The sequence below is a fragment of the Mesoplodon mirus genome, assembly GCF_964341445.2.
Source record: "Mesoplodon mirus genome assembly, chromosome: 15".
Taxonomy (NCBI): Eukaryota; Metazoa; Chordata; class Mammalia; order Artiodactyla; family Ziphiidae; genus Mesoplodon; species Mesoplodon mirus.
In genome coordinates, this window is record NC_138991.1 from 52,620,894 (window position 1) to 52,644,662 (window position 23,769).

The window sequence follows — 23,769 nt, forward strand, 5'->3', positions numbered from 1 at the left end:
GATGAAGGGAGGAAAGACACTGGAGAAAATGCAGGGCAGTTAAGCAGGCCTACCCATGACTCATGTGAAACTGCAAAAACACACCCATCACTTTCCCTGACTCTCGGCAGGTGGTCCTAACATCAGAAAGTAACCATGAAACCTTGGTAAAGGGGGAGGGGTAGGAATTGGGGTTGCTACAGTTAGCATTTGTAGCATTTTTGCCAGAGAGAGTTTATTTAACCTTCTGTTCACATTCCTTTGAATATTCTCCCCGCCCTGGCTGTAGGCAGGTGTTTACCTTCTGGGCATCTCTCCATTTGGCCATTGGGAGGCGAAATTGCCGCATAAATGAAACACTGGCTTGCTAGGGCGTCAGGATTAGAAAGTAAACATTCTTAGGGGCTGAGAGGGGAAAATGAGGCCCACAGCCTGAGGAGGCGGGGTGGGGCTTGTCTAGAGAATGGACCCAAATGACCTCAGGAGGAATCTCACATCACAGCCACTTAAAAATCATTTACCCTACTCGCCACCTCCACATTTTCCAGATAGAGAAACGAAGGAGGGAGGGAAGATAACTGTCCCAAGTCACAAAGCTGGGGGGTAGGGCTGCCAGACAAAATACAGGACGTCCAGTTAAAGATGAATTTCAGATAAACAACAGAATTTCTTATTATAAGTATATCCCAAACATGACATGGGATATACTTATCCTAAAAACTTATTTGCTGTTTATCTGAAATTCAAATTTCACTGGGCAGGCAGTTAAATATATTTAGTTGCTAAATCTGGCAACCCTTGTCAAGGGATAATCATTGATTGTATGACACCAGCACTCACTACAGGCAGTGGGAACAGCTCCATTTCCATTTAATGTGAGAAACTGCAGCTTAGGGAGGGTCAGTAACTTGCCCAAGGCCACACCAGTATGTGTAAAGTCAGGATTTGAACCCAGATCCCGATTCCAGAGTCTGTCTTCACCGTTCTAGCCAGGCGCCGCCCTTGCCCTGCCCATCTAGGTGCATGACCCGTCTTGACTATGACCCTGTCCCCACTCCATTGTGTGAGGTGCATCATTTCCCCGTCTCCCCTCCCTAACGAAGATGGCCTCCATCTTCCACAGGTATTTCCTTCTAAGGAGCCCATGAGTCCTGGTCTCTATGACCTGGTGGCTGCCCTCATTGGACTCTCTGACCCCTCCCTGCCTTAGGGCCCAAGTCTGAGCCTCCCCCCACCCCTGTACTGACAGCTGGGCTTCTGGAATTGTCTCGTGACATCCTGCCCTTCGTCTCCAGCTTCTAGGGCCCTCTGCCCTCACCGCCATCGCTGTCTTCCTGAGCCTTCTCCCTCTGAATTTCTTCATCACCAAGAAGAGGAACCACCATCAGGTTTGGCATTGGAAGAAGGGACACTCCAGGCAGGACGGGGGCGGGAAGCCTGCAGGTCCTGGGTCCTGCACTGGTGCAGGGCAGTGGGGAGGAGACAGGTGTGGGGTGGGCGTGGTGGCGGCTTGCGGCGGTTGCAGAGAAGGAAAATCCCGGACTTGTCCCTGTCCCCTGCTCTCTTCTTCCCTCTGGTCCCAGGAAAAGCAAATGAGGCAGAAGGACTCTCGGGCGCGGCTCACCAGCTGCATCCTCAGGAACGTGAGGACGGTCAAGTACCACGGCTGGGAGGGAGCCTTCCTGGACAGAGTCCTGCGCGTCCGGGCCCAGGAGCTGGGCGCCTTGAGGACCTCCAGCCTCCTCTTCTCTGTGTCTCTGGTGTCCTTCCAAGTGTCCACGTTTCTGGTGATGTCACTCTGGTCTCCCTGCAGAGTGTGGACTAGGGGAGGGAGTGCTGGGGGCGGGGATAAGGGCTCCCCATATAGGATCACAGGGTCACCATCACACTGACTGACCAGCACCTAGTGTGATCATCATATCAACGACACCTGGAACCAAAACACCACCAACCCCTGGAACAGAACCACCCCCTAGTGACATCCGGAACTACAAATGCCACCAGGACCTAGAGCCCTCCGTGGCTGCTGATACCTGCAACTTCAGAGTCATCTTCCAAGAGAGTCTAGAGTCACAAGTTCCACCCATGTCTAGAACCGCAAAAATGCCACCAAGATGGAAAACTGTGGTGTCCCTCAAAGCCTGGAACCAAGAGTTTCTGATTCTTAGAACAGGGTTCACACGCGTGCAACTCCTTTCATCAGTAGAAGAATTTGGGGGGAGATCTGGGTGGAGAGGAACCCATTCCCAAGTGGCAAGTGTGGCCACAAGGACCCTTGAGATACCACAGCTGGCCTGCCTTTCCTGGCCATGTTTAGCAGCTCAATGTCACCTCCTGTGTCTCCCACCCAGGTGGCACTGGTTGTGTTTGCTGTCCATACTCTGGTAGCCGAGGAGAATGCCATGGACGCTGAGAAGGCCTTCGTGACACTCACGGTCCTCAACATTCTCAACAAGGCCCAGGCTTTCCTGCCCTTCTCCATCCACTCCGTCGTCCAGGTGAGGTGGCAGGGAGGGGAGGCCGTCTTGGAGGAGCCTTGTAGGGGTGTAGCAGGCTGTGCCGGGGCAAGGAAACGAAGCAGGGAAAGAGACGGGAGGGCACCGGGAACAGCGGGAAGATGCCAGCAAACATCCTCAAAATAGGCAGCCTCACCTTTCCAGCAATTCCACATGCAAGAATTCAGTCTGGTTCCCTTTTTTTTTTTTTCTTTTTGCGGTATGCGGGCCTCTCACTGTTGTGGCCTCTACCGTTGCGGAGCACAGGCTCCGGATGCGCAGGCCCAGCGGCCATGGCTCACGGGCCCAGCCGCTCCGCGGCATATGGGATCCTCCCAGACCGGGGCATGAACCCGTATCCCCTGCATCGGCAGGCGGACTCTCAACCACTGCGCCACCAGGGAGGCCCTGGTTCCCTTTTTATACAAAGCAATTTCACTTCATTTCTCTTCCTCTACTGTCCGCACTCACACCGTGTGATGAAAATGAGAAAATTGGTCCAGCTGAGCCATCCCTATTTAACTATCCTTTCATCATGGAAGATAGGGTTGGGGCTGGGAGTGGAGAGGGTGCCTCCAGGTGGACAAAGTTTGCAATCATTCCTGATGACGGCCAACTGGAAAAGCCACCATCCGCTTCCCGGGTCTGGTCTGCAGAATGGAAGCAAGGAGGTGGGAGGTCACCACTACCTCATTGTGCCAACCTCATGTGCATCGTTTTCCGTGACCTAGAAAGCTTTGTGCTGATGCCTTGCAAATGTGTAGGACTTGGTAGTCCGGAAGCTTTCCCACCATCTTGAGGCACCTGACACCCGACATCTGAGTTCTTTTTTTGCCCTTATGGCACAGTTGACCTAGGGCTTTGGTTTTTTCCAGGCCCGAGTGTCCTTTGACCGTCTGGCTGCCTTCCTCTGCCTGGAAGAAATTGACCCTGAGGCCGTGGACTCAAGGTCCTGCAGATGTGGTGAGAGCTGAGTTCAGCAGGAAGGGGGTGGGAGGGATGAGGGGAGCAGCAGGGCTCCCCCTTCCCACAGATGGAATGCCAGGATCCCAGCTGAGGGGCTGCCGGCATGTGCTGGCATGTGCAGACCAGGCCATCGGCCGTGTGACTAGGAAACAGATGCCATGTAAGGACTCTCCCCTTGTACCTAAGAAAGTATCAAGCTGCTTACCTAGAAATCACCCACATGGTGATTAGAAGTATATCCTGTGACATTGGTGCCTGAATCCAAATTCTAGCTCCAGCACTGACCCCAACATGGGTGACCTTGGCCAGTTATTAATCTCTCTGAGCCTCAGTGTTCCCATCTGCAAAATGGACATGATGATCATTACAGCACCTCTGCATAGGATTGTTATGAGGGTTAAATGTGTCCTTTGAAGCATCGCAGTTAGAGCAGGGCCCTGCACAAAGTCAGCATTCAGTGCATTTTAGTTATAATTAGAATTATTATTGGGAGAAAACCCCAAAGAAGTCAGCAAAGAGGCCTCTAAATAACCCAAAATTGCTTTTTCTGAGGCTCCTCGGCTCCTCACAGCTCTGGGCACGTTTTCAGCTGGGCAAAGCTTTGTTCAGCCAAATCAGTGTGATGCGGGCATTCAGAGGTGGGCTCTGCATTCAAATCCCAGGTCTGCCTCGCCCAGCTGTGTGGCCCTGGGCAGTAACTCCCCCACTGCCAGCTCCGTTCCCCATTGTGTCACCCCACCTCCACCAGGATCACCCTGAGGGCCACCAAAAGATAGCAGGTCCCAGGTCTCAGGAGCTGCCCAATAAATAGCTTAGGGTCCGTGATGTCGTGCCTTTATCCCCACAGGAGGGCCCCATGGACCCTGGACCAGAGACCCCTGAGGGTTATTTGAGTCATGACTTTGACACACCTGGTCACCTGCCTGCGGCCAGAGCCTCATACCGCCCCCCGCAGTCTCAGTCCCTGCTGTTCCCCCAAAGGTGTGTGACAGTGAGATTAACACAGACACCGACAGCTAATGTTGACCAAGTATTTACCACGAGCCAGCACATTCAAAGTGCTTTACTTAGCGGTGACCCCCTCACTCCTCACCACAACACTATGGGATGGATACCTCTACGACCCACCCATTTTACAGATGGGGAAATGGAGAAGCATCCCCACACCCCAGACCATTAAGAAAGGACAAGACCCCAGAGTAGGGTAGCCAGATTCACAAAGAAAAACAGAGGACTCCCAGTTAAATTTGAATTTCGCATACTCAGAAAATAGGTTTAGTCTTAGTAGCTCCCATGCAATATGTGGCAGCATAATTATCCTAAAAAAGTACTCATTGTTTATCCAAAATTCAGATGTAACTGGACCTCCTGCATTTTGTCTGCAACCCTCCCCTAGAGACTATCCAGTCCAGGGGGTGTCAATGGGTGTCAACCGCTCATTAGATGTAAGATTCTCGGGCCCTACCCCCATGGAAATTCTCATTTATTGGTTTGGGCTGAGCCATGGAGAGCTCTGTGTTTTAAAAAATCTTTCCAGGTGATTCTAAATGTGTATTCAGTGTCCAAAACCACTAAATCTGGCTCCTCCCTCATTATATAGATAAAACATCTGAGACCCAGGGACATAGGGAGACCATATGTCCCTGGTTACATCTGTGGTCCCAGTGCAATTAATAACACTCCCTTCACTCTCCAGAGTCCCAGATCAGGTGATAAATTGTATCAGAAGCCCACTAACCTTTCCTATGAAGGACCCAATTGTACATATTTTAGGCTTTCCAAGGCCCTTTGTTCTCTGTTGTAACTGCTCACCTTTGCCTTTGTAGTGTGAAAGCAGCCATAGCACTACATAAATGAATGGGCATGGCTGTGTTCCAATAAAACTTTATAAAAATAGGCAGCAGACAGGATCTGGCCCCTGGGCCATGGTTTGCCGACCCCTGAGTTGTATAACCATCCGGCAGGGAGAAAATATGACCACCACAGGGTCACACACAAGCCAGTGAGTGGAGGGACAGTTTGTTTAGTGGAAGAGATTTCCTGTTGCCTGGGGGTCTCTTAGAGGAGGGGCCAGCCGGGAGCATCTCTTATAACTGGTCTTTAATGCCCTGCAGCCACTGGAGAGGATTACATCAGAATACAGGAAGGCACCTTCGCTTGGTCCCAGGAAAGCCCTCCCTGCCTGCACAGGTACAGGTGGTTTCCCTGGTGACAACCTTCCTGTTTCCGCTGACGAACTTGGGGAGGATGGGAAAGCTGGGAAAGCTGGGAAAGGGAGAGCTCCTGCCCATGGAGGGGGAACAGGGCATCTGAGCCTCACCCAACAGGGAGGAGATGGCTCTCTGGTCCCCAGGCTGGTCACGATGATGCCAAGGGAAGCCTGGCCAAGAACTGCCCCAAGGCCCGGCCCAGTCAGCTGTGGGTGCTTCTGTGCCTCCTGTGTCAGACTGGTCATTGTCACCTCCAGCCCCCAACTATTTGGCTGGGTCTCTATGGCAGAAAGCCCCAGCCAACCCCAAAACTCCCTGTGAAGGGAAAGAAAACACCTGGGGCCGTATTTGTGTTTCTTGTCATTTGCTCATTTCATTGTATTCATTGAGCACTTGCTATGTGCCAGGTCTTGTTCTAGGAACTGGGAATAGAGTGAAGAAAACAGATGAGAACCCTGTGCTCTTGATGCTGATGTTCTGATCGGGGTGGGGGGGTGGGGGGGTGCACGAATGAGAAATCAGGGTCGGGGGGCAGAGCACGATGTCAAAGGAGGGGTGTGTGCAGTGAGGGAAGGCTTGGCATTTAAACAGAGGTCAAATGAGGGGAAGGAATGAGCCTTGCACGTGTCTGGGAGAGGAGCTTTCTAAGCAGTGGGAACAGCAAGTGCAAAGGTCCTGAGGCAGGAGTATGCCTGGACCCAGGATTCTCCACCTCAGCACTGATGATGTTCGGGGCTGGATAGTTCTTTGTCATGGGGGCTGTCCTGTGCACTGTAGCATGATTAGCAGAACCCCCAGTATCTACCCGCTAGATTCCAGCAGCAGCCACACCAGGGATAACAACTGAAAGTGTCTCTAGACATTGCCACGTGACACCTGCAGGGCACAATCCCCCCAGGTGTGTTTAGGAAGCAGGAAGTCAGCATGGCCGCAGCAATGGGATGCTGGGTGTCCTTCATGATTGTTAGGACCTCAGCTTTTACCCTGAGTGAAACAGGAACCGCCAGGGGCTTCAGCAGGAGAGTGTCATGAGCCAGCTTGGGTTTGAACAGGTCCCTTGGGCCCATGCATGGAGGACAAGACTGCATGACACAGAAAGGGGCGGGGAGCGAGGGCAGAAGCAGGAAGAGTGGTGAGGAGCTTGTGGCAATGACCTGGGCAAGAGGAGATGCTGGTTAAACCTCCTGCCCAGTAAACCCTGTGTGGTGCGGGTACATGTGTACACACGGGTGTACATGCGTGTGTGTATGCACGGGCGTGTGTGAGAGCATGTTTGTGTGTGTGCATGGATTTTGTATATGTTGTGTGCATATGTCCGTGTGTACATGTGTGAATATGTGCACTTGTGTGAGGGTGTGTATCTGTGTGTGTGCAGTCTGTGTATGTAGTATATGTGTGCACAGACACATGTGCCCCATGTGTGCTTGCATGTGTGCATCTGTGTACATGCATGCAAGTGTGCACATACACATGTGCGTGCCTGTATGTGGGCACATGTACGATCACATACAGGATGGCTGCTCGCATAGCCAGACAGGGATCGGGAGAGGGAAGGATGGCCCCCAGACATCCTCTTAGCGGCGCCCCCACCCCAGGTGTGTCATCAGCAGCCAAGGCTGGCTCTGTCTGGGGTTCACCCAGACAGACTCGGGCTGAATCCTACCCAGGGAAACGTCACCCCTTCTGTGTTGCCAGGATCAACCTCACGGTGCCCCAGGGCTGCCTGCTGGCTGTCGTCGGTCCAGTGGGGGCAGGAAAGTCCTCCTTGCTCTCCGCCCTCCTTGGGGAGCTGTCAAAGGTGGAGGGGTCCGTGAGCATCAAGGTGAGGCCGCACCCCTGCCTGTTGGCTGGAATGTCCCCGTCTCTGCCCCTCCCTGTTCCCCGTCTCACAGCTGAGCTCCCTGCTGCCTTCCACCGCCACCAAGAGCCCAGCTCCCACCGTTCCTCCTCCGTCCCCATCAGCCTCCTTGTGTTTTAGGGTCCAGTGGCTTACGTGCCGCAGGAGGCCTGGGTCCAGAACATGTCCGTGGTAGACAACGTGTGCTTCGGGCAGGAGCTGGACCTGCCGTGGCTGGAGAGGGTCCTGGAGGCCTGTGCCCTGTGGCCAGACGTGGGCAGCTTCCCTGCAGGAGTCCACACCCAAACTGGGGAGCAGGTGAGGGTCTTTGGGCCTTCTTGGGCCAGGGAGGCATGGCGGCTGAGGGCCATTTGCCACCCTGACCTGTGGGTGGTGTGGTGGGAAGGTCACTGGGGGGGGGCAGGGAGGTAGGGGAGAAAAGGGGCCCAGCTCAGAGCCAAGCACATAGCAGGTGCTCAATAAATAGTTATTAATGAGTGAATGGTTGAAAACAGAGACTGAGGAGAGGCTGGGAGATGTGGCAGGGCTTGGTGGTGAGGGGTTCTCCAACAACTGGGAATGAGGTGATCCAGGCTCCTGCCTTGCCTCTCTGGGTGACACTGGTCAAATTGCTTCCCCTCTCTGGACCTCACCAAAGGGTCTGGGCAGAGATGTCCAATAAACAGGATGTATGCATCTGGAGCTATGGGTTGGGTGGGGATTGGCAACTTATGACCCACAGGTCGAACCTGGCCCACCGTCTGGGTTTGTAAATAAAGTTTTATTGGGACCCAGCCATGCACATTCATTTACCTGTGGTCCATGGCTGCTCTTGCACGATAAGGGCAGAGATGAGCAGTTGTGACAGAGACCAGGGCAGTGGGGGTGGGGCGGTGTGCCCACAAAGCTTTAAGTAGTTACTTTCTGGTCCTTTACAGAAAACACTTGCTGACCTCCAGATTAGGGAATTGAGAGTGGAAAAGTGGAAGTTTAAGTTAAGTAAATGGGTGAGGTTTCCTCTAGGGAAGAGGAGAGGGCCCTGGAAAGGGTCTGGAGGAGCCAGAGAGATCAGCTGAGAAGGAACATCTAGGGAGGAGGATGAGGCATCGTGCAGTCAAGGGAAAGGGGTTTCAGAAGGAGGTGGGTGCCTGCTGCCGGCTACGTCTGTCCAGCTGTGTCACATCCTAAACCAAACGTGATTTCCCGTTACCTCCTCCCCCGAAGCTCGCCCCATCCTGGGTGATGGAAGTTCCATCCTTCCAGAGCTCAGATGCAAAACCTTGGTATCCTCGATTCCTCTCTTTTTCTTATACCCACATCTAATTCGTCAGCAAATCCTGTTGGATCCACCTTGGAGGCAGATCCAGAATGTTCCAGTCCCCACATCAGCTCTCCCCACATTGCTGCAGGAGCCCCTGGCTGCCCTCCTTGTTTCTGTCCTCACCCCTAATAGGCTAATCCCAGTGCAGCAGCCAAAGGGATTCTTTTCAGACCTGTCAGTTCATGTCCTTTGTCTGCTCAGAACCCTCCAGGTCTCCCCATCCCCTCAGAGTCATAGCCACAGTGCTGACCATCACTGACAAGGCACGCCCCCACGACCTGACCCCAGTTATCTTCAACTTCATCTCCCATCATACTCCTTCTTTCCTGCTTCTCTCCAGCCACATGGATCTCCATGATGTTCCTTGAACACCCAAAGTATGCTCCTACCTCAGGGCCTTTGCACCTGCTGTTCTGTCTGCTTGTAAAGCTGTTTCTCAGGAGTTCACATGGTTCATCCCGTCAAGTCTCTTAGTGGAGAGTAGCTTTTCCTGACCACCTTACCCAGCACAGCAACCCTGCTCACACCAGTACACCCTACACCCTTCCCCTGCTCTATTATTCTTCATGGTGTATAACACCATCTGATAGGTGATAACATTTTATGTGTTTGTTTATTGATTATCTCTCTCCCACCCCACCCTCATTAGAGTGAAGGATCCATGAAAGCAGGGATGAGGTTTTGTTCATTGCTGTGTCCCCAGAGCCTAGAACACTGCTGGGTACATGATAGCCATGCAGTAAATATGAGTGGAATGAATGAATAAGTGAAAGAACAAAAGGAAGGAAGAGAAGAAGGGAGGAAGGGAATGGAAGAAAAAAGAAAGAAAGAAAAAGAAAAAGAAAGAAAGAAAAAGAAGGAAAGAAAATAAGAACATAAGGACTAAAAAGCTACCACTGGATTAGGCAACAGGGGAGTGAACAGTGTCCTTGAGGAAGGCTGCATCAGTGGAGAAATGGGAACAGAAGCCAGACTCAAGTGGAGGGAGCAGTGGGTGCAGGAAGCTTGTCTGGAAAGGGGAGAAGCCAGGCAGGGTGGAAGCTGGAGGGGATGTTGGCTTGAGAGCAAGTGTTTCAAGCTGGAGGTGGCCCTAGAGGACAGGCACCATGAGCCATAGCTCACTCTGATGAGCAGACCCGGCCCCCGTCATACTGCTTCACCCAGCAGGTGTAGACGCAGGCCCCTGTCTCTCTCTTATGGCCACAGGGCATGAATCTCTCTGGGGGCCAGAAGCAGCGGCTGAGCCTGGCCCGGGCTGTGTACAGGAAGGCTGCTGTGTACCTGCTGGATGACCCTCTGGCAGCCCTGGATGCCCATGTCGGCCAGCATGTCTTCAAACAGGTCATCGGGCCTGGTGGGCTGCTCCAGGGAACAGTAAGTTTGGGAAAATGTCTCAGAGGGCATAGAGCAAAGGCAGAGAAAGTCCTAACCCAAGTCTGCTCACCACCATGCTCCATGAATCCAGTGTTCCTCTTTGTAATGGTCAGCTTTTGCTGTGACAATGCTGCATAACAAACAACCCCTAAATGTCAGTGGCTCACAGCAGCAGTCATTTCTTTTCTTTTTTTTTTTGGCTGCACTGGGTCTTCATTGCTGCGCGGGCTTTCTCTAGTTGCAGTGAGCGGGCACTACTCTTTATTGTGGTGCACGGGCTTCTCATTGTGGTGGCTTCTCTTGTTGCGGAGCACAGGCTTCAGTAGTTTTGGCATATGGGTCCTAGAGCGCAGGCTCAGTAGTTGTGGCACATGGGCTTTGTGGCTCCGTGGCATGTGGGATCTTCCCAGACCAGGGATCAAACCCATGTCCCCTGAATTGGCAGGCAGATTCTTAACCACTGCGCCACCAGGGAAGTCCGAGCAGTCATTTCTTGCTTCTGGGTCTGTGGTTAAACTACCACAGCTCTGCCTCAGGTCACTGGCCAGGTTCAGTTGAACTCCGTGTCTTCTGGTTTCGGGACAGTTTGAAGGAGTCCCTTGATTCCACTGTTGGGAGATGCTATTTTTGAGAAAAAGGGCAGGAGCACAAGAAGGAGAGCTTTCCCCACTCTGAGCCCCAGGACACTCCCGGCCCATTCCCCCAGCTCTGGAACAGTGGTCAAGCGCACGAGTGTAAATTCCATCCCTTCCTGCCCAGACACGGATTCTCGTCACCCATGCGCTCCACGTCCTGCCCCAGGCTGATTGGATCGTGGTGCTGGAAGATGGGGCCATTGTAGAGATGGGTTCCTTCCAGGAGCTTCTGCACAGGAAGGGGACCCTGGCGGGCCTTCTGGATGGAGCCAGACAGCCAGGAGATGGAGGAGAAGGAGGTACTGGCTGGGCTTTGCTGGTTCTCTGTGCCTGGCTTCTGCCACCCCTGGGGAGAAGGTTCCACAGATCCCACTGGCCAGAGTGGAGCACTCTGGCCATACCCTCCCTGCAGGCCCAGGCCTGGAGGCAGATGCCTCTCCCACAAGGCCACCCATCCCCCAGTAAGAGCCAGTGGCACCTTCTATGAGCCAGGGGCTGTGCTAAGTGCTTCTATAAACATGCATTGTCTCATTTGGTCTCTACAACACCCCTGGGAGACACCTGCAATTGTGGCTGCCACTTTTCAGATGAGCATCTCAGGCCAAAGAGAGTTAAATAATTTGCCCAAGGTCACATTAGAACTTGGGTGTGTTCAACTCCAGGGTCTGTGCTTGAAACTGCTACAGAGACTGAGCAAAGAGGTCATTTGGTGCCTTGAGGCCAGAGGCCCCCAACATGCCAGCTAGGGCTTCTACTAATCCAGAGAACACAGTGCCCACTGGAAAAATGACAATGTTCTGGAAATGAAGTCAGTGGTCCAAGCACAGCCACAGTGAGTGATAAAGAACAGCCAGGGGTCTCTCCATTCACTCATTTAGTCACTACTTAGCCCCTATGGGTCAGTACTGTACTTAGCTCCATTTTATAGATGAGGACTGAGGCCCAGAAGTTAAGGAACTCGTCCAAGTTTACCTGGCTCATAGGTGGCAGTGTTGGGCTTTGAACCTCCAACTGCAGGCTGTGTGCTGCCCCTGCATGACAGAGGCGGTTTCACAGCCAGGTCCCCCGTCCCAGTCTCTGCCTCCTCTGTTGAGCCCTGGCTCACCCCGGTAAAAACCCTGTGTTGGTTCACAGTGTCAACCTCCTGGAGCTCGAAGGTGGAACCCTCCCGGCTTGGGGGACGGTGGGCAGGAGGGTCCTTCCCTGGGGGAGATGACACCTGAGGTTGGGTGAGAGCTACCTGGAAAAGAACAGTGCAGACACAATAAATTGCTTATGCAAGGGTATTGGGGAGACCCGAGCTGTTGGACTATGTGCAGTGTTTACTGCTGTTTCCCAACCCCAAGTTCATAGCAGATGCTTGATTATATTTGCCAAGTGAATAAATGAATGAATGAATAATGTTCCTGGAAGAACCCAGGGAGGATGGAGAGAGGGGGGAGGAGGCAGATCAGAGAAAATGGATGCTCAGCGAGTGGAGGCTGCACAGCCAGTGGGTGTCAAAGCTGGCATCCCGACCCCGAGGTACCGACCCCCATAGAGTGACACGGCTCCCTTGACCTTGCAGAAACAGAACCCCCGGCCAGTGCCAAGGACCGCAGAGGCTCTGCTGGAGGTGGGAGGCCTGAGGGTGGACCAGAGAGGTGAGTTTGCTCTGGTGCAGAGCTTGGGGAGGGCACAAAAGCTGAGGCTGAAGCAAGGCGGCTGTGTCACCACCTGCATCTCAGGCAGGTAGGGGGCGGCCACAACCATTCTGGATTGAACATCTGCTTAAGACCCACCATGGGGCTCAGCTGTGGGATGATTCACCAGAGACTATTTGACAATCAATTAGCCACAATGATTAAATCCCCACATGCTCTGTTCACAGGATGACCGGTTTGCCCTCAGATGTGATGAATCCCCTAAAGTTTATCAGAGTTGTCTCATGGCTGGAGTGGGGCAGGGCCAGCTCCAAAGAAGGATCCACGCCATAGTTGTTAATGTCCGTGCCAGGCCCTGTCATTCATGCTTTGAAGGACATCAGCATCACTTGGTGCTGGTGGGGGCCCCCAGGAGGAGGCCTGCTGTCCCCTTTTCTCAAGCCCCCTTTAGCCAGGCCATAGCTGGACTCCTGTGCTCTCCCTTTTTATGGAAAGTGACCTTGTGAAACAGAACAACAGACCACTGGGAGCCAGAGAGTGTGAGCTTAAGTGCCAGCTGTTAGGGAACTACGGGGGGAACCGGAGGGCCTCGGTCCCTGAGGTTGGGCCCAGTTCCTCCCATCCCAGCTAGCCAGCCAGAGTACTCCTGGGCCACACACGGGACCGGCCCACCGTCTTCACAGTGCAAGTAAGACCAGATAGGTAGATAATAGGTAGAGAGGTAAGTAGGTAGGTAGACAAATAGGGTGACAGATAGACAAACAGATAGATGATGAATGGATGAATAGACAGATAGATAGATAGATGATAGGTAGAGTTCATAGACAGACAGATAGATGTAGGTAGATAAATATTGTATTGGAAAAACCTGCTAGTCTTCCCTCTTTCTCTCCATTACTCTCACACAACTACAGCGTTCACTCTGACACCAGATGGGTGCCCCCTGCCCCCTGCAAACCTTCACACCAAGCAATTCTCCACAACTCGGTTCTGACACTGTCTATCTGGAGATGTCAGACCCCACAGGTTAAGGGCTCAGTCCCTCAAGTCTGCTCACCCCCACTTCAGATGCCAATTGCAAGTAGTAGGTCTCCTACTTGGGGACAAATTGGGGGTTTGCATCACCCCCTCCTCGAGTTCAAGTAATTTGCTAGAACAGCTCCCAGAACTCAGGGAAACACGTACATTTAGCAGTTTATTAAAGGATGTGACAAAGGAGACAGAACAGCCAGATGAAGAGTCACAGGACAAGGTCTGGGAGGGTCCCACATGCAGGAGCTTCTGTCCCCGTGGAGCTTGGTGTATCAACCTCTGGGTATGTGGATGTGTCCACTAACCTGGAAGCACCCCACATCCCATACTGTTGGGGTTTTATGGAGGCTTCCTCCTGTGGGCATGATCCATTATTAACTCCATTTCTAGCCCCTCTTCCCTCTCTGGAGAATGCGGGTGGGGCTGAAAATTCCAAGCTTCTAGTCATGGCTTAGTCTTTCTGGTGACCAGCCCCCAACCAGGAGCCATCCAGGAGCCCACCCAGAGTCACCTCAGTAGAACAAAAGATGCTCCTAGGGCTCTTATCACTTAGGAATTTACAAGGGTTTTAGGAACTCTGTGCCAGGGATGGGGTCAAAGACCAAGTATATATTTCTTAACATAAATCACAATATCACAAAGATGGATAGGTGAATAAATAGATTGATTGAAAGATAGATAGATAGATAGATAGATAGGCAGACAGAGAGACATAGATTATCCCCATTTTACACCTGAGGAAACTGAGGCACAGAGAGATTGCCAGCTGCCCATGGTTTCACAGTTAGCAGATGGTAATTCACATTTAAGGTTGTCAGCCTACTCAGCCACAGATAAAAGGAACATTCAAGAAATCTTCAGCATCTGAATTGTGCAAAGTTGACTTCCTGCAAACCTGGACTGACAAATCTGAGAATAAGCAGCAGGTGCAAAATGATTGCAGCAAAGCTTAGACCAAAATGAAAACCAAGTTCCAAAGTTGGCAAATAAGTTCATTCAGTGAGATGGCGTCCGAAGAACAGGCTTGCCTGACTCTGGGGTGATAGGTGGCATCTAGCTGGGCACCACAGAGGGAGGACTGGGGCATGGCACCTAGTTGGTGCTCAGTACGTTAGTTGAATGAATGAATGAGAGAGTGAGTGGCTCAGTGGCTTCCAGTGGCCCTGAGGGTTGGGCGTGTTCACCCCACGAAGAGAGACACTGATTTGTCCTCATTTCCTCTACATGACAGGTCCGTGAATTTAGTCCCTGAGAAGGACAGCGCCACTTCCGAGGCCCAGACAGGGCTTCCCCTAGATGATCCTGAGGGGGCAGCACAGCCAAAAGGAGAGGACAGCATGCAATATGGCAGGGTAACCACCCACTGCTCCCTCCCCCCCTCCACATCCACTGCCACTGCTGCCCCCGGGGACTCAGGACCTCCCAAGAGATACAGCACTTGGAGGGGGGGGACGGGGCTGGGGGGACGACTCACCTTTATTGAACACCTACTATGTGCCACGTAAGATTCTAGATACTTCATACTTCTTAATGCCCACAACCACCCTAAAATCAGATGGTGATAACTCCATTTTAGAGATGAGGAAACTGGGTTCTTAAAGAGTTTAGACATTGGTTTGTGTTCTCGCAGCTAGCAAGTGACCAACTTGGGACTCAAACCTAGGGCAGTCTGAATCTGAAACTTGTACTACTTCTTCTCTCCTATGCTGCTCTGTCCACCCATCCCCCACCCATTCACCGACCTACCTACTCATTCATCCATCCATCCATTTACCTTTCCACCTATTCACCCATCCATCCCACTCACCCATCCCTCCACCTACCCATCTACTCACTCTTCTATCCATCTCACACAGCCATCCACCCATCTGCCACCCATCCATCCATCCATCCGCTCATTTATGCACCCACCCTCCTACAGACCCACTCATTTATTCATCCACCCACCCACCTACCCATTTGCCCACTCAACCATCCACCTACTCATCCATCCAGAAGACATTTACAGAACCCCCACTGTGTGCCAGACAAAGTTTCTGCCTTGGTGGAGCTTGCAGGCTAGTGGGGGGGGGCAGGGGAGAGAGTGAGAAAACAATTATGCTAATAAGCAAGGTGATATCAGGTAGTGATAAATGCTATAAACAAAATAAAGAAAGTGATGAGACAGGGACCGACCGAGGATCAGTGACCTGCCTGGATGGGATGCTCTGAGGAGTGACATTTGACATCCCTGAAGGATGCGAAGGAAGTAGCCATGGAAAGGGCAGGGGGAGGAGCATTCCAGGCAGAGGGAACAGCAGGGGCAGAGACTCTGAGGTGAGAAGGCGCTTAGGGTGCCAGAGAAAAGGAAGGGATCCCATGAAACCAGCGGATGGTGCGTAGATGGTAAGGTGAAAGAGTGTACAAGAGGTTTAGAATTTCTTCTCAGAGCAAGAGAAAGTCCAGGGCAGGTTAGCAACAACAAGATGTTTTCAACAGCAAGTGGATGTTTTCAAAAGTTCACTCTAGCTGCAGCTGCATGGAGAATTTCAGATTTGTAGGAACCAGACTTTAAACAAGTGGCTTAACCTCTCTGTGCCTCAGTTTCCCTATCTGTCAGGTGGGAATTATGATGAGGATGGAGACACATGCTTGTCCCATAGTAGGTGTTCAATAAATCACTCCAAACTCAGAAAGTGCCACAGCCTGTCCCCTTTAAGGCTCCCACTGCCATCTGGGAGCCATAGAGGAAGGGGGTCCTGAGGCTGGGCGGGCCTGGAGGGGAGAGGATGCTCCAGGTGGGAGGTACTGCATGGTGGTTCCACCTGCCCCACTGGCAAGTTTTGGGAGCCCCACCTGGCCTTTCCTCTCTCCCCCTGGGGTGTCTCTCTGCCCCCATCTCTCCTACGTGTGCTACAGGTGAAGGCTACCATGTACCTGACCTACCTACGAGCTGTGGGCACCCCGCTCTGCCTCCACGCCCTTTTCCTCTTCCTCTGCCAGCAAGTGGCCTCCTTCTGCCGTGGCTACTGGCTGAGCCTGTGGGCAGATGACCCCACTGTGGACGGACGGCAGACTCACGCAGCCCTGCGGGGCTGGGTCTTTGGGCTCCTGGGCTGCCTCCAAGGTACCCCTGCCAGCCTTCCTCGCTCTCCATCCTCCAGCTCCACCCGAGGGTTTCTCAGGGCTCCTTCGCCCGCACCTCCCTGGCTCACCCTGTCCTTTCTGAATATCTGTGCAAATGTCCTGGGTCCAAACACAGACCTGCATCCTTAAGATGGGGCTGGGGAAGTGGGGGACAGGACACATCCCTACTTTTACAGAAGCCTCAGAGTCTCTTCCAGCCTCATCAGCAAAGGCAGAATCTTGGTCTCCAGATGCTGGGGCAGCTGAGCACTTAGGTGGGGCAGCAGGTCCACTGGACTCTGCCCCTCTCCCAAGCTGAGGACAGCCCCAAGGTCTGACTGCTGGGGACTTCCAGCACCCCAGCCCAAGCCCCCAGAGGAGGTAGAGCCCTGCATCACATCCCCACCGTCATCTCCTCCCATCTTCTCTTCCTTTTTTGAAAAATAGATTTATTTTTTTAGAGCAGTTTTACATTCACAGCAAAATTGAGCAGAAGGTACAGAGATTTCCCCACTCATCTACAACCTCCGTCATTACCAACATCCCCCCACCAGAGCGGTACATTTGTTACAAATGAACCTATATCCACACATCCTAGTTAGCCAAAGTCTGCAGGGTTTTTTTTGTTGTTGTTGTTTGTTTTTTAAAATAATTATTTGTTTGTTTGTTTGTTTGTTTGTTTATGGCTGTGTTGGGTCTTCGTTTCTGTGCGAGGGCTTTCTCTAGTTGTGGCAAGCGGGGGCCACTCTTCATTGCGGTGCGCGGGCCTCTCACTATCGCGGCCTCTCCCGCTGCGGAGCACAGGCTCCAGATGCGCAGGCTCAGTAATTGTGGCTCACGGGCCCAGCCGCTCCGCGGCACGCGGGATCCTCCCAGACCAGGGATCGAACCCGTGTCCCCTTGGCAGGCGGACTCTCAACCACTGCGCCACCAGGGAAGCCCCCCAAAGTCTGCAGTTTTCATCAGGGTTCACTCTTGGGATGTCCATTCCGTGGGATGGACAAATGTATAATGACATATATACACTGTTACAGTATCATACAGAATAGTTTCACTGCCCTAAAATTCTCTGTACTCCACCTGTTCATCTCCGTTTCACTGATCTAGTTGTCTGTTCTTTCACCAATACCACAGAGTCTTTTCTTCCTGAGTTCTATACCATAATATTTTTTCCCAGTTTTTTTGATATAGTTGACTTACAGCACTGTGTAAGTTTAAGATGTAGAGCATAATGATTTGGCTTACATACATCATGAAATGATGACCACAGTGAGTTTATGAACATCCGTCATCTCATATAAATACGAAATTAAAGAAATAGAAAAAACATTTCCTCGTGATGAGAACTCTTAGGATTTACTCTCTTAACAACTTTCATACATAACACACAGCAGTGTTTATTATATTTATCATGTTGTACATTACACTCTTAGTGCTTAGTTATCTTATAACTGCAAGTTTGTACCTTTTGACAGCCTTCATCCAGTTCCCCCTCCCCCCATTCCCCCGCCTCTGGTAATCACAAATCTGATCTATGAGTTTGTTTGTTTTTGAAGTATAATTGACATACAACACAATGTTAGTTCCTGTTACACAACATAGCAATTCAATATTTCTCTACATTTCAAGATGATGACCACCTAAGTCTAGTTACGATCTGTCACCATGAAAAGATATTATGTAATTATTCACTATATTCCCCCACACTATGTATTTCATACATCTGACCCATTTATTTTGCAAATGGAAATTTGTACCTTTTAGTCTCCCTCACCTATTTTGCTCCTCCCCTCTGGCAACCACATGTTTTTTCTCTGTATCTATGACTCTGTTTCCATTTAGTTATGCTTGTTCATTTGTTTTTTAGATTCTACATATAAGTGAAATTATGCAGTATTTGTGTTTCTCTGACTTATTTCACTTAGCATAATACCTTCTAGGTCCACCCATGTTGTCACAAATGGCAATATTTCATTTCTTTTTTACGGCTGAGGAATATTCCATTGTATATATACCACCTCTTCTATATCCATTAATCTGTCAGTGGGCACTTATGTTTCTTCCATATCTTGGCTATTGTAAATACTGCTGCAATGAACATATGGGTGCATATATCTTTTCAAACTAGTGTTTTCATTTTCTTTGGATACATATCCAGAAGTGGAATTGCTGGATTGTATGGTGGTTCTATTTTTAATTTTTTGAGGAATCCCCATACAGCTTTCCATAGTGGCTGCCCTAGTTTACATTCCCACCAACAGTGCATGAGGGTTCTCTTTTCTCCACATCCTCACCAACACTTGTTATCTGTTGTCTTTTTGATAATAGCCATTCTGACAGGTGTGAGATGATATCTCATTGTGGTTTGATTTACCTTTCCCTGGTGACTAGTGATGTTGAGTATCTTTTCATGTACCTGTTGACCATCTGTATGTCATCTTTGAAAAAATATCCATTCAGATCTTCTGCCCATTTTTTAATTGGGTTGTTTTTTTGATGTTGAGTTGTATGAGTTATTTGTATATTTTGGATATTAACCCCTTATCAGATATATCATTTGCAAATAACTTCTCCCATTCAGTAGGCTGATTTTTTCATTTTCTTGATAGTTTATGTCACTGTGCAAAAGCCTTTTAGTTTAATGTAGTCCCATTTATTTATTTTTGCTTTTGCTTTCTTGCCTGAGGGAACATATCCAAAAAAATATTACTAAGGCCAATGTCAAAGAGCATACTGCCTGTTTTCTTCTAAAAGTTTTATGGTTTCAGGTCTTATGTTTAAGCCCTTAATCCATTTTGAATTTATTTTTGTATATGGTATGAGAAAGTAGTCCAGTTTGATTCTTTTGCATGTACCAGTTTGATTCTTTTGCATATAGTGTCCACATTTCCCAGTACCATTTATTGAAGAGGCTGTCTTTTTTTTTTTAATCCAATCCAACCTTATGTCTTTTTTTTTTTTTTTTATTTGGGGTATAGTTGTTTTATAATGTTGTGTTAGTTTCTCCTGTACAGTGAAGTAGAGTTCCCTGTGCTATACAGCAAGTTCTTATTAGTTATCTATTTTATACATATGAGTGTATATATGTCAATCCCAATCTCCCAATTCATCCCACCCCCACCCCCACCCCCTGCTTTCCCCCCTTGGTGTCCACATGTTTGTTCTCTACATCTGTGTCTCTATTTCTGCCTTGCAAACCAGTTCATCTGTACCATTTTTCTAGATTCCACATATATGTGTTAATATACAATATTTGTTTTTCTCTTTCTGACTTACTTGACTCTGTATGACAGTCTCTAGGTCCATCCACATCTCTACAAATGACCAAGTTTCCTTCCTTTTTATGGCTGAGTAATATTGAAGAGGCTGTCTTTTCCCCATTGTATATTCTTGCATATTTTTTTGTAGATTAATTGCCCATATAATGTGGGTTTATTTCTGGACTCTCTATTCTGTTCCATTGATCTGTGTGTCTGTTTTTGTGCCAGTATCATACTGTTTTGATGACTGTAGCTTCTTAATATAGTTTGGAATCAGGGAGTGTGATACCTCCAGCCTTGTTCTTCTTTCTCAAGATTGTTTTGGCCATTCAGGATCTTCTGTGTTTCCATATAAATTTTAGAATTATTTTTTCTAATTCTGTGAAAAATGCCATTGGTATTTTGATAGGGATTGCATTGAACCTGTTGATTACCTTGGGTAGTATGAGGATTTTAACAATATTAATTCCTCCAATCCATGAGTATGGTATATCTTTCCATCTGTGTCATCTTCAATTTCTTTCAACAGTGTCTTACAGTTTTCCAGGTAAAGGTCTTTTACCTCCTTAGCTAGATTTATTCCAAGATATTTTATTCTTTTTGATGCAACTGTAAATGGGATTGTTAAGTTCCTTTCTAATAGTTCACTGTTAGTGTATAGAAATGCAACATATTTCTGTATATTAAATTTGTATTCTGCAACTTTACTGAATTCATTGTTGGGTTCTAGTAGTTTTTTGGTGGCATCTTTAGGATTTTCTATGTATAGTGTCATGTCATCTCTAAATGGTGAGCTTTACTTCTTCCTTTCCAATTTGGACTCCTTTTATTTCTTTTTCTTGTCTAATTGCTGTGGTTAAGACTTCCAATATTATGTTGAATAAAAATGGTGATAATGGGCATCCTTGTCTTGTTCCTGACCCTAGAGTAAATGCTTTGAGCTTTTCAACACTGTGTATTATGTTAGCTGTGGGCTTGTTGTGTATGGCCTTTATTATGTTGAGGTGTATTCCCTCTGCTTTGTTGAGAATTTTTATCATAAATGGATGTTGTAGTTTGTCAAATGGTTTTTCCATACCTATTGAGATGATCGTGTGATTTTTATTCTTCAGTTTGTTAATGTGGTGTATCACACTGCTTGCTTTGTGGATATTAAACCATTTTTGCATCCCTGGGATAAATCCCACTTGGTCATGGTGTATGATCCTTTTAATGTATTGTTGAATTTGGTTTGCGAATATTTTGTTGAGAATTTTTGCATTTATGTTCACCAGTGATATTGGCTTGTAATTTTCTTTTTTTGTTTTATCTTTGTCTGATTTTGGTATCTGGATGATGCTGGCCTTGTAGAGTGATTTTGGAAGTGTTCTTTCCTCTGCAATTTTTTGAATAGTTTGATAAGGATATGTGTTAACTCGTCTCTAAAGAGTCTGGACCATCTGGTCCTGGACTTTTGTTTGTTGGGTTTTTTCTTTTTTATTACTTATTCAATTTCATTCCTGGTAATTGGTCTGTTCATATTTTCTGTTTCTTCCTGTTCAGTCTTGGGAGGTTGTACATTTCCAGGAATTTGTCCATTTCTTCTAGGTTGTCCATTTTATTGACATATAATTGTTCATAGTCATCTATTATAATCATTTCCATTTGCATGGAATAAATAGCTTTTTCCATCCCCTCACTTTCAATCTCTGTGTGTCTTTAGGTTTAAAATGAGTCTCTTATAGGCAGCATACATGTGGGTCTTTTTTAATATCCATTCAGCCACTCTATGTCTTTTTTTTTTTTTTTTTTTTTTGTGATACGCGGGCCTCTCACTGTTGTGGCCTCTCCTGTTGTGGAGCACAGGCTCCGGACGCGCAGGCTCAGCGGCCATGGCTCACAGGCCCAGCCACTCCGCAGCATGTGGGATCCTCCCAGAATGGGGCACGGACCCGTGTCCCCTGCATAGGCAGGCGGACTCCCAACCACTGCGCCACCAGGGAAGCCCCACTCTATGTCTTTTGATTGGAGCATTTAGTACATTTACATTTAATGTACTTACTGCCATTTTGTTCATTATTTTGGGGTTTTTTTATAGTTCTTTTCTGTTCCTTTCTTCTTCTTTTGTTCTCTTCCCATGTGATTTGATGACTATCTTTGGTGTTATTTTTGAATTTCTTTCTCTTTTTTTGTGTGTGTGTCTATTATAGATTTTTGATTTGTGGTTAGCATGTTGTTTAAATATAGCAATCCATGTATGTGTGGTTTTTTTAAGTTGTTGATCTCTTAAGTTTGAAAGCATTTAACAACCTTGCTGTTTTTTCTCTCTCCCTGTCACGTTTACTGTTTTTGACATCATATTTTACATCTTTTTGTTTTGTGTATCCCTTAACTACTTATTGTGGATATAGATGATTTTATGACTTTCATCTTTTAATCTTCCTATTAGCATTATATGTGGTCAGTTTAGCACTTTTACTGTATATTTGCTTTTACCAATGAGATTTTTCCTTTTGTACTGTTTGTATTTCTAGTTGTGGGCTTTCCTTTTTTGCTTAGTGAATTCCCTTTAACTTTTCTTGTCAAGCTGTTCTTTTGGTGTTGAATTCTTTTAGCTTTTGCTTGTATGTAAAACATTTGATCTCTCCTTCAAATCTGAATGAAAGTGGTTGTAGTTTTTTTCCTTTCATTACTTTAATATATAGTGCCACTCCCTTCTGACCTGCAGAGTTTCTGCTGAAAAGTCAGCTGATAGCCTTATGGGAGTTCCCTCACACATAATTTGTAGCTTTTCCCTCGCTGCTTTTAATATTGTCTCTTTATCATTATTTTTTGCCATTTTAATTACAATGTGTCTTGGTGCGGTCCTCTTTGGGTTTCTCCTATTTGCAACTGTACTCCTGGACCTGGATGTCTGCTTTTATTCCCAGGTAAGGGAAGTTTTCAACTCTTATGTCTTCAAATATGTTCCCTGCCCTTTTCTCTCTCTTCTCCTCCTGGGACCCCTATAATGTGAATGTTTGTACCCTTGGTTGTTGTTCCAAAGATCTCCTAAATAATTCTTTTTTTTTTTCCTTTTTCCTGTTCAGTTTGAGTGATTTCTACTACTCTGTCTTCCAGTTCACTGATCTGTTCCTCTGTATCATCTAATCTACTGTTGATTCCTCCTAGTGTATTTTTTATTTTGGTTATTGTATTCTTCAGCTCTGTTTAGTTGTTCTTTATATTTTCTCTTTGTTAAAAACTTCTAGCTTCTCACTGTGTTCATCTATTCTTCTCCCAAGTTCTTTGAGCATCTTTATGATCATTACCTTGAACTCTTTACTGGGGCTTATCTCCACTTCACCTAGTTCTTCTTCTGGGGTTTTACCTTGTTCTTTCATTAGGAACATATTCCTCTGTCACCTCATTTTGCCTAATTCCCTCTTTTTATTTCTATGTATTTGGTAGGTTGGTTATGTTTCCCAATCTTGGAGAAGTGGCTTTTTTGTAGGAGACATCTTGTATTTCCCAGCTGCACACTCCCCTCTTGTCACCAGAGCTATGTGCTCTAGGACTGCCCCTATGTGGGATGCATGGACCCTTCTGTTGTAGTGGGCTGACTACTGTGGGTGGTCTGATAGTCATGGCTGATCCCTAGTCTGGTTGGTTGCCAGGCCCTTCCTTGTGCAGAGGCTGCTACCCACTGGTGGTGGGGCCAGGTCACAAGGTAGCTGGCTGCAGAGGCCCAGGGGTTCCAAAGCCAGTGCTGGCCCACTGATGGGTGGAGCTGGGTCCCAGGGTGGCTGGTTGCAGGGCTGGTGTCCCAGATCTAATGTTGGCCTGCTGCTGGGTGAGGTCAGTTGCTGACAGGACTAGCTGTGGGGTCCGGGGTATCCCAAAGCTGCTGCCAGCCTGCTTGTGGGTGGATCTGGGTCCTGGGATCTCTGGATT

The 23,769-nt window shown here is 48.6% G+C and overlaps 1 protein-coding gene across 3 annotated transcripts in view; it reads left to right on the forward strand.

Moving 5' to 3' along the window:
• ABCC6 (ATP binding cassette subfamily C member 6) overlaps nt 1-23,769 on the forward strand; it is a 63,567-nt gene that overhangs the window by 22,693 nt on the left and 17,105 nt on the right. For all 3 annotated transcript variants that reach the window (XM_082643650.1, XM_082643651.1, XM_082643652.1), the window contains 12 exons: nt 1,275-1,367; nt 1,563-1,766; nt 2,331-2,477; nt 3,350-3,437; nt 5,555-5,630; nt 7,346-7,472; nt 7,629-7,805; nt 10,015-10,182; nt 10,942-11,116; nt 12,385-12,460; nt 14,724-14,844; nt 16,391-16,598. In XM_082643650.1, coding sequence (XP_082499776.1) covers nt 1,275-1,367; nt 1,563-1,766; nt 2,331-2,477; nt 3,350-3,437; nt 5,555-5,630; nt 7,346-7,472; nt 7,629-7,805; nt 10,015-10,182; nt 10,942-11,116; nt 12,385-12,460; nt 14,724-14,844; nt 16,391-16,598 — 1,660 coding nt within the window. The remainder of the gene's footprint in view (nt 1-1,274; nt 1,368-1,562; nt 1,767-2,330; nt 2,478-3,349; nt 3,438-5,554; nt 5,631-7,345; nt 7,473-7,628; nt 7,806-10,014; nt 10,183-10,941; nt 11,117-12,384; nt 12,461-14,723; nt 14,845-16,390; nt 16,599-23,769) is intronic.